Raw genomic sequence first — 10,784 nt, 5'->3', positions numbered from 1 at the left:
CGCTTTACTTCTGTACATTCTGCAAATGGCACGCTTTATTTCTACACATTCTCCAACTGGCACGCTTTATCTGCAATTGGCACGCTTTACTTCTGCACATTCTGCAACTGGCACGCTTTATTTTTACACATTCTGCAAAGCGCACGCTTTACTTCCTTACATTCTGCAACTGGCACGCTTTTTTTTTACACATGCTGCACCTGGCACGCTTTACTCCTGTACATTCTGCAACTGGCACGCTTTATTTCTATACATTTTACAGCTGCTTTCCTTTCTAATTCGACGCTTCAGGATAAGAATTGTTTCTGAAAATTGACATAGCCGGGCTTGATTGGAAAGCAATAATAAGGTTTATGTACTCATTCTGGGTAAATAGAGACTTTCGGGTCTTGTTCCTCGGATAGCAGTTACGTAAAATATAAGCTAAACCATCTACAGATAATAGAGAGAATTCAATTTTATTCTTCGGACTCTCCGTACCAAAATTTTGGTCATTTTAATTTGAATTAGATACAAGTGTGAGATACACCAAACGTTTATTAGAAAAACACAGCTGATTTGCAAATTGTTGAGAAGTTACACCTATTTCAAAAATAATAAACAATGTTATTCTCAGTGTTGACGCAAGTTTTGTAAAACATGTTGAAATTGTTGGAAGAATATGTTTTAAATTCGTGCTAGTATTAAAAAAAGGATGTAAAAGTTTATTACACTTCAACAAGTTATTATTTAGAAGGTAATATCTGCGACATATTCTCGAATTATATTAAAAGAAATGAAAACAATAATGTGTAGGTTTGTGCGTATGAAGGTAAAAGTCGTAAAGCATATAAGTAACAAAAATGTATTATAAATTCGCAAAACAAAGAATCATTTTTCCTCTCAATTTTCAATCAAATTCCTGGTATTATAATGACAGGATCTTTAAATTGGACCGTTCAAGGTTTCAGCGGTAATTTCGAAGATTTTCTGTTGACTAATCAAAAAGAAATAATATAAAAATATTCATACGCATTTCAACGCTTGTGGGAATTATTTGTTCCTTCTTAGAGAAAGAAAATAAGCGTATACGGTTCTATTTTTTTAATATTTTTGCTCTGTAAGAATTAAGTTTGCTTTCACTTTGTTCTCCAATGTAATTGGTATAATTTACTAAATCAACAACTTAGTTTATTTATGCAAGAAAATTAAAAGAAAAATAAAACCTATTGGAAAAAAAGTTTTTGTATATTAGTTTTTTTTATGTCCGTTGGTTTTTCATATATAGTGAACTCGATTTCACTGACTGTCGAGAAATCCAGCAGATGCTCGCTTGCAGCAATTTGAATTCTTACATTTGAACAACTCACATTAAACATTCAAATTGGAGTTTTAAGTCATTTAGTACCCCAAAGATACTGGCGAAAAAATCAGAAAGAAATTTAGAATTTGTACATGTGATGTTAATGAGGTGATCCGCCTACAAATGAGGAAGAAATTATGTCCTAATTTATATTAGATGTTAGGTCGAAACTTGATACGATGGAGACGGGGATGTTATACATACACAACTTCTGTGGAGAAATGGCTGCAATCTGCTCACAAATACCAGAGAGATGCAAAATTTCAAGCAACCGGGTATGAAATTGCTTATAGGGTTACATGGGAAATGTTGAGCCAATTTCATCATATATGCTATAAGGTTTAATAAGGTTTTGATGTTGAATTCCGCTATTATTTTGAAATGTTTGAAGGTTTTTAAAGACTGTTTAATAATGTTTGATAAAGTTTTGATGTTGAATTCCGCTATTATTTTCAAGTGTTTAGAAGGGTTTAAGACTGTTTAATAATGTTTAATAATTAGTATTTGTTTTCTAAATGACTTTCTAGGTGTTGTTCAAGGCGAGAGGCAGAAGTTAAGATCTCTCCGCATTGGGGACACTTCCAATCTTTCAAATTGTCATCTTTCATTGGTATTTCTTCCTTTGTTTGTTTTTGTTTTTGCGCACCACGGCGTTTTCCGTCAACACTTTTATATAAAAGTGAAATTTTTCGTGAGTATCTTAATCGAACTTACGATTTATGCTGGGATCATATAGTTATATAGGAATAGGCAATTGCTGTGGAAAGAACATGGCCTGCAATTGAACTGAAATTCATAGATTAAACTATCAGTTTATTTCAAGGGACATTTTCGTTCCCAAAACGTTACGTATTTAGATGAAAAAGTTTGGCAATATCCAGTGTGATCCACACTGAAGATAATTTTTATATTAGCTTTCCATGTAATGATCTTAGCAAGAACATATAGTGTTGGTGGGTCTTCTAATGATAATGGGGGGTGTAGAAATTCGAGGTAAAAACATCTGTACAATGTTTATAAATCAATGGGTGGTATAGGAATTCGAGGTAAAAGCATCTGTACAATGTTTATTTTAAGAAACCATTATTTATGCGTTTGATTTGTATGAACCTTTGGAGCTTGATTATAGTTCTAAAGTGTGGACAACGTGCTTGGTGCAAAATTGAAATCGAATGAAAATTTACAAAAAAATAGAAATATATTATAAATAAAAAAGGGAAAAACCAAATACAATTTTATATTTCATTAGAAATTACTATATTGTTAAATAACTTTAGAAAGTGTATAAACGAAAAAAAAGGGCAAAACAATTTACGTAGAGAAAGCTATTGTTTAATATGCAGCTTTGACCAAGAAGGAATTTAGTTGAATCTGAAATATTAATAAACAACGAGAATTTATTTAGGAAAAAGTCTTGATCCCTAATGTTAAAAAAACCACTTTTAGGTAACACGTTGACTTTCAAAAATGTATATGTTAGGAAAAGAATTTTGAGTACTTAGCTGTGTTTATAATAATACATTAATGGACTTAATATAAAGCACTTACGAGAGATTTAGAGGAAAACTTGCACTCTATTCACATAATATTAATTATATGAATTAACCAAAAACAAAATATATACGCAAAAAATTTGACAAATTGCTAGCAGGAAAAATAATCACATGTTTCACATATAATCTCCAATTGTTGCGTTAGAGGATTCACAAAAAATATTAAACGTTTGGAACACAGCTGTTCATGTTTATCAATTTCGTCGCTTAGTAGAGATTGCAAAACTTGTGGGCCTTCCTTAAAGAAAAAACTGTGAACGGAAAAAGTATCATTAGTTGGTTACCAACAAACATATTCTTACTACATTACTCACTTAGCACTACATTTGCACCGGTAATTATAGCGATTATCTTTATTTAAATAAATTACGAGGGTTGATTTCTGGCAAACCGGACAAATCAGCGCATTCGTCTCGTCTACTTCCACATAATAATTGTCTTCTCCTTCTTGCTGTTCTACGAACCATTCATTTATCTCTTCAATTAGTTCATTATAAATCTCTTCCTGTAGATTTATATCAAAGTCCAACTCGGAGATTTCTTGGCGTAATAAGTCTTTAAGTGGAACCTAGAAAGAAGTGCCTAGCATGTTATAAATGAAATAAAATGTTGATAAACGCAATTCCCGTATGTGTACGAAATCAAGATAAATGAGTGTCTTTGACACTTAAAATCCCCAAAGGTTTTTAACAAAAACCAAAAAGTCACCTTACAACTTGCGCAAAACTATTAGCCATTCCACTTTAAAAAAAAAGGTAATATCTTCACATGATCTACAGAGTAGAGAAATAGCTAGATCACTTTACATTGTCTAAATGTAAATGCAACTAAGTTATAGGTAGTAATGAAGAATTCAAACAATGATGGTAGAAAGTAAACGTAAAAACTTTATTTTGAGCTTTTAAACACTTACATGTTCTTCGTCTTCTTCATTTATTGACCTCATGCGCGAATGCGAGATATGACGAGCTTCTTTCAAACGTATCCTACATTTCTTATAAATAAACAAGAAAGTTCTCTACAAATATTTTTATCAATGTTTTCATCAATACCTCTCTCAAAAGATCTCGTAGCTTAGGTGATGACCGACGATATAATTTGGCGGCTCTTTGTGCCTTTAACTTTTGTTCGATTGTTGTGTTGTATTTAGGACTGCTAGGGCTAGTAAGGCAATCCATTTTCCTTTTTTTAACTAATGGGCAATTTTGGACAAATTTTAATACAAAGAGCGATAAGTAAAAAATGCGATAAGTACAATGTCTACAAAATATATGTCAAAGCAAAGGAAGCCGCAGAATTGCCATTGTTAATTTATTGATACACTCAAGCATTGATAATAGAAAAATGGATAACTACAATACGCAATTATTGCCATAATTTGAATCAAAAAAAAGAAAGTAGAAAATGAACAGAAGAATGTAACAAAGTTTTTAGCCGTAGTTAGCCTGACCACAGTTTCCTATTAGTAAATTTGTATACTAAAACATTTAGTGAATCCCTTTCGGATAATTGATAACGAAAATGTATTTATTTTATATGTGGCGAAATGCTTTTGTTCTCTGTCAAACAAAGTATTTATTATTTTTTGAAATACTTAATTTGTTAGCAGTAATTGGTGGTAAGTCAGCAATCTATGACATATATACAACTCTGTATACATAATTCTTACGCCATTTTCATACGGTACTGACAACATCAAAAACAATTTCCTCTCGCTATTTCTTTTCTTCCTAAAACGTGCGTTGTAACAAGTAAAGGTTAGTGGAGACTCATATTTGCACTTGCAGTTTTCTTGAAAATAAGTCGAAATTATTTAGAAAATGATAAAAATCATTCTTATCGCAGATGACTGCTACGACTACGAAAAAACCTGAGGCTAAAAAGCTTCCCGCGGTACCAGAATCAAAGCTAAAATTCAGTAAGAAGCAAATCGGTAAACGGGCTGAAGAAACGAAGAGAAAATTGAAGCGTGCTGCTGTGATAGCTTTGCGTAGACGTGAAAATTTGGTACGTGCAGAGAAATATCAAAATGAATACATTAAGGCCGAAAGACGAGAAATAAAGTTGAGACGTTTAGCCAAAGCTCGTGGCCAGTACTACGTACCGGGTGAAGCTAGATTAGCATTTGTTATACGTATACGTGGGTGAGTTAACAATGAGATAAATAATAAAATGCTGAAATGAATATGTGAACATTTGAACAATTCTTAATTTTTAGTATTAATAAAGTTGCGCCTAAAGTACGCAAAGTCTTGCAATTGTTCCGTTTACGTCAGATTAATAATGGAGTTTTTATTAAATTGAACAAGGCCACAATCAATATGTTACGCATCGCAGAGCCGTACATTACCTGGGGTTATCCAAACTTAAAGAGTGTGCGAGAATTGATTTATAAGCGTGGTTTTGTGAAACATAACCGTCAACGCATTCCTATTACTGACAACTTCGTAATTGAGCGTAAGATGCGCAAAGCCTACAATATTCAATGCGTTGAGGACATGGTACATGAAATATTTACTGTCGGCCCGAATTTCAAATATGCTGCCAACTTTTTGTGGCCGTTTAAACTAAACACGCCCACAGGCGGCTGGCGTAAGAAGGCTAATCATTACGTAGATGGTGGGGATTTCGGAAATCGTGAGCATAAGATAAATTCTCTCTTGCGTAAGATGGTGTAAACTGTGCTTATGAAATAAACATAACAAGGAAAGTTTCAAAATAAAAATTTTTTTTTTATATACCACCGAGCCGTTTTAATGTGGAGATGATGCTAACATCTCAAGCAAACAAATTACACCATGTTCGCTTAAAATGGTTCAAATCGCTTACATTGGAATGGACACTGTCGTTTATACGCTCCCATCGACTTGTGTCTATATCACTATATCGTATATATATAGAGGATGCGGATGCGTAATAAGATTCATATACCTTTTGAAAGCTAGTGGATCTGAGGACAAAAGCAAACGCGTTTTTCTTCCTGTTAGGGCAATGCAGATATTAAGTGGTGGTAGCCTTGATAACGTTTTTATTGTCACCTCTTCCTGTCACGATAATAATAGCAGAACCTACAATGAATCGAAGCAAATTTTATATACATTTATTGCCATTTGCCCTTGGCGTTTTTTATTCTTTTTTTAGTGCGTCTTTAAGAGAAATTCACTTCCAATTTTCCCCTTTGAGATTTTTTACATTTAAAGACCGTTAGCGGATTTCCTTTTCCTCAAATATAAAAAATACCATATGTTGAAAGTAAAGATATCGTCGCAATATGGTAACACTATGCGTTAAACCTTTGTCATGAAATGAAAAAGAACGGAACTGTTCACCTATTCATAGTTTTCTGTTAAAACGCATATACATTTATATATATATATACAATAAAATTGAAAAATTATTTGCTCTAAAAACTATGTTATATGCAAACGGGAACGAAATTTTGATTCTTAGTACTTGCTGAATTTTTTTCGTGAAGAACTAGAAGAATGTTTTATTTTGAAGAAAAATTACATATCTCTTCCTTCTGTTTTCGAAAGACATTCATTTAATACATTATATTACTTGTGGAGTAGTTTTCGGGCTCAAATTTGTTTCTTCCCGGGACAATATTTGAAAAGAGCAGGTATCAACTCGGACATTTTTTTTTCGAGCATTTCAGAATACTTTTTTGTACTCCAGTATTGTTAACAAACAAAAAGAAATGAGGTTCAGCAAAATAAGTTACAGTCCGTGATTTCCTCTTCTATTGCCTTTGTAAGTGTTTTTTGTTTTTCGTCATAAGTCTTGTGGAAAAAAAGGTCACCTTTACTGGGACGAAATACAGCTTGTTCTGGAAGTAGTTTCGCTGAAAGGAAGTGTGTCTTTTTGTGGAAGTCATAGTTTCGGTGGAACCAAGAGTCAGTTTTATTGAATACATTGCATAATGATCACATGACATATGATGATTATTAACTAGCAGGAAGTATGAATATAAAGTCAAAGTTGACTTAAATTACCATTTTTTTAATTTGAAGTGCTTCGTTATTTTCAGAATTTTTAAGCCAATTTTTACAAACCAAAAATTGGTTTGTTTTTTTCTATTGTATTTGGGATATATTGAATCGAACTATCAGTAGGAAATTTATGATGTCTTTCTCTTTTTTGCAAATGTAAAATCCATACAGCTTTGCTTCACAAGTATTAATTGTCAATTTTGTTTACATTTCAAGAAACTTCAAAAAGATAAAGTGAGTAGTTTTGTTTGTATATGTGAAAAAAAAATCAATATGAAAAATCGTCATTTCGTCCTTTCAAGGCCTCAGTAGCAATGGTCATACCAAAAGAAATTCTTACGGATTATAAGGAAATTTATGAGAAAGCAGTGAAACTCGTAAATGAAGAAAGTAAAAATGATCCAGCAGATGATCCCTATAAATCGCACTACACGGCTAGGAATCTGCTATTGGAAATGAAAGAAATGCTTAAAAATTCGCTAGTGTCTGTTTTAGCTGAAGAAGCAGATGATGGTAAAGATGATTTAGTTTATCAGGTCATTCAAGCGTTTGTTTGTCGGGACCTTGGTAGGATTTATTTGTTTACTGAAGAGACAAGCTTAGGGGAAAATTCGCTTAGAGAATGCATTGATCTGATAAAAGGGAAGAAGACCCGACCAGAATCCATAATAGCTTATATGGGAGCTGTCAACGAGCTGGGAATTGCTTATGCAAATAGAATGGAATATAAGCAATCCTTGGAATTACTAAGCGAAGTTGAGACTTGTTATAGAGAGTTTAACAAGAGTGAAAACAAACCGATGAGCATAACAGACATTTTTGGAACTCCAGAAGAGATTGAAGTCGATAAAGGTACTAACGAATTTGAAAGTCTATACACTTTATGCTGCTTTTATTTAGCTCAAGTTTATGGCCATCTTGGAGAATTGGAAAAATCTGCTCAATATTGTCATATGACATTGAAAAGACAATATAGTGCGCAAAATTATGAGCCTATCGATTTTGCTTTGAATTCTGCCACTTTATCGCAATATTTTATCGGTCAAAACATGTTCAAAGAAGCTCGACATCATTTGGCTGCCGCCACTTTGATAATAGCTGAATATGAAAGCAAAATTTCGCATACAGATAATTCAATATCCGAACAGGAGTTTCAGGATTTGCAAGAAACATTCAAACATCGTTATGCGGATGTGGCCCGATGTTGGTCCAAATACGGTCTCTCTTTATTAGCGTCATCTAAAGAACGTCTCTTCAATGATGATGATGAAAAATTAGTAACTGGTGAGCTTTTTATAAGTAACTGATTTTGTTCAAGGTGTTTATTTTTTGCCTTTTAGATGCCAAAAATTTGCAAATTGATTCTAATAGATACTGCTTCCCTCCAGATATGCCTTTAGAAAATTACGAAAGTCGTATAAGCTGTGATTATTGCTTAACCTTCGATGATGCTAAGGAGGTCTACCATTTTGTCATCAAATGGTTAGACCAAGCCAAAGAGTATTACAAACCCGATACCGAAGCTAGTGAATATGCTAAAATTATTAAAGATTTCGCAGATCTTTATGAGCAAATGGCATTTTTCGAGGAAGATCCCTCCAATCAGTCTAAAATGCAAAAGCGTCGTGCAAAATACTATGAGGAATTGTTGGAATTACTTAATCCTTCGTTTTATCTCAATATTTGTCGCGAGTGTTGGTATGGCGCTGGTTTATCTTACTGTGCTATTTTGGACATTAAGTTGGATTGCTTTAAGTCGACTGCTTCACCAAATCCTCAGGAATTGCACAAAATTAATCAAGTATGCCAAAATGCAATTAAACACTTTAAAAGCTTTATCCAATCCTACACTGAAAAAGATGGTTCGATTAAGGCTAATATTGACGTTGACGAGCAGAAAACTTGGCTTTATTCTCATTTTCATTTAGGCCGTTTGCATTATAAAATGATAACGCCAGATCAAAAGCTACAGCTAGAAAATCTGTCAAATAGTTTAAAGTATTATAAGGCATTTACCGAAGAGTGCGTAAAATTAGCAGAAGCGTCAAAATCTTTGCAAGCAGAGATCGGCGTTTGCCGCGAAATGGTCAATCTCTTACCAATAAAAATGTCTAAAGTGCGAAAACGTTTAGAAAAATAAGTGGAATGGCATATATTTCATGTTAGCGTTATTTTAATTACACTAATTAATTAAATATACAAAACATGCTTTTTCGCTGCGGTCCACTAATATAAAAAAAAGAAAAACGACCGCAAATGCAGAATACTTGGTCTGTTGTACTTTTAATCCTGACACAAAGTTTAGAATAGAGTACGTGATGTATCAAAATATTTGCAGAGGCGACGTTTCATGTAGTTAGTTAGTGCATCTTAAGCGGAAAGATGAATGTATATCATACCTAGTACATAAGAAATTTATCTGAACAAATTATTGACCAAACTACGTTCATACATTGTTTGTTGTGTTATAAATTGCACACAATGACATTTTCTGTACTTTCTGCTTGTTATTATTCAATCGTAGTACTGTTTTTCTTTTAGTGAACTAATAAACATTAAACTGTACTCAATCTGTACTCATTTTCTAAAGGCGTACAATACATGCAAAATTCTTGATAATTGTATGCGCTTATTCTCTAAAGGCGTACAATACATGCAAAATTCTTAATGGAAGTTTGTTTTTGTAGTAATTTATTTGGTATAGTTATTGGTGATGATGATGATGATGAAAGTGGAGGAAATAAGTATAAAAATGTCAGTTTTAGTTAAAACGACCACAAATATTATTAAAGAAATTAAGAATAACGCGAAAATAGTAAACATTTGTGGAATAAAATATTTGTGTAATTATAAACATATAAGTCTAATTACTGTCTGATTTCGAAGGAAACATCGGTATCAAAAATACTGATCTCTTTTCAAAATGGTAGGTAATTACTAATGGTATATAAATTGGATGTTTTCGTACTCTTTTTCCTGAAAGTTCCGGTGAATTTGGGGTTTCTTTCTTATTCTCGTAAGATGTGGTGAGTACGTCTTTAGAGTTATCGTTTGTAGTCAGCTCACATTTCAATGCCAGTGTGCGGTGTGACCAGTGATTTTGCTATCAAGCGTGTAAACGGCCTGGCCCTAATCTCAAATTATTTTCAAATTACAAAATTTTCAAACTTTTTGTATAATACGCTTTAATACGCCTTTTTTCGAGTGCTTTCGTAAAAAAAAGACCAAGTAATTATTATCATACTTATATATGAACAACGAAAAGCTTTTCTATTCCACGAACTGAGGTAATATAGTTGCGCAAGCATATTCCATACTATTTATGTTGTCATATTCAATGTTTCAATGAAAATCTTGTTCCTTCTGTCGATCTTCGACTTAAATAAAATAAAGAAAAGTTATAGCGGAGGATATAGTAGATTTTCGTTCTTCCGCATGTTCACATATAAAAGTGATAAGAACATACTAATGCTTGGAGTTTTTGATGATGATGATAGTACGAGATTAACACGAAAGATGGTATATTCGATTTGGGAAGAGTAGATTGTATGCAATATTTAAGATTACATTGTGCATATTACCGTTTACATCCTGTATATCTCAAATCAAGATTTGTACGCTTTGCAAGCACTTTGATTTAGAATCGCTTATGTATATTTCTTTGCTTTTGAACGAAAGGTTTTTACAACGTGGTCGGATTGATAGATCGATTTTGCCGATTTTAGCGCTCTCACAGACGACACATGCAATAACGATGGCGGGAACATAAAAAACTCCAGGTAAATAAAATATTGTAAACGTTTTGTTGATATTTAAAATGTGTGAAATCAATTGTTCAATTTTATTTTTATTCTGGTTATAATTATTATACACTGCCAATACCGAAAAAATATTTTA

The 10,784-nt window shown here is 32.8% G+C and overlaps 3 protein-coding genes across 3 annotated transcripts; 2 read left to right on the top strand and 1 right to left on the bottom strand.

Moving 5' to 3' along the window:
- Positions 1 to 1,781: 1,781 nt before the first annotated feature.
- LOC119632766 (RIP-like protein) lies at positions 1,782 to 4,483 on the bottom strand. The gene is made up of 4 exons (XM_038025832.1): positions 3,948 to 4,483; positions 3,809 to 3,889; positions 3,210 to 3,463; positions 1,782 to 3,146 (listed from the first exon to the last, which is right to left on the bottom strand). Exons 1-4 carry the CDS (start codon positions 4,071 to 4,073, stop codon positions 2,987 to 2,989), a joined length of 621 nt encoding a protein of 206 aa, XP_037881760.1. The 5' UTR covers positions 4,074 to 4,483; the 3' UTR covers positions 1,782 to 2,986.
- A 60-nt stretch (positions 4,484 to 4,543) lies between these two features.
- On the top strand, positions 4,544 to 5,638 carry LOC119632765 (60S ribosomal protein L7). Its single transcript, XM_038025831.1, has 3 exons — positions 4,544 to 4,652; positions 4,741 to 5,039; positions 5,114 to 5,638. The coding sequence occupies exons 2-3, from the start codon at positions 4,741 to 4,743 to the stop codon at positions 5,571 to 5,573; spliced, it is 759 nt and encodes a 252-aa protein (XP_037881759.1). The 5' UTR covers positions 4,544 to 4,652; the 3' UTR covers positions 5,574 to 5,638.
- A 1,557-nt stretch (positions 5,639 to 7,195) lies between these two features.
- On the top strand, positions 7,196 to 9,348 carry LOC119633459 (KIF-binding protein). The gene is made up of 2 exons (XM_038027021.1): positions 7,196 to 8,171; positions 8,228 to 9,348. Exons 1-2 carry the CDS (start codon positions 7,202 to 7,204, stop codon positions 9,025 to 9,027), a joined length of 1,770 nt encoding a protein of 589 aa, XP_037882949.1. The 5' UTR covers positions 7,196 to 7,201; the 3' UTR covers positions 9,028 to 9,348.
- The last annotated feature ends 1,436 nt before the right edge of the window (positions 9,349 to 10,784 follow it).

Source organism: Glossina fuscipes, unplaced genomic scaffold (genome assembly GCF_014805625.2).
Source record: "Glossina fuscipes isolate IAEA_lab_2018 unplaced genomic scaffold, Yale_Gfus_2 2, whole genome shotgun sequence".
NCBI classification, from domain to species: domain Eukaryota; kingdom Metazoa; phylum Arthropoda; class Insecta; order Diptera; family Glossinidae; genus Glossina; species Glossina fuscipes.
The sequence above is the reverse complement of the archived record's forward strand: the minus strand, read 5'-3'. Positions and strand labels throughout refer to the sequence as shown.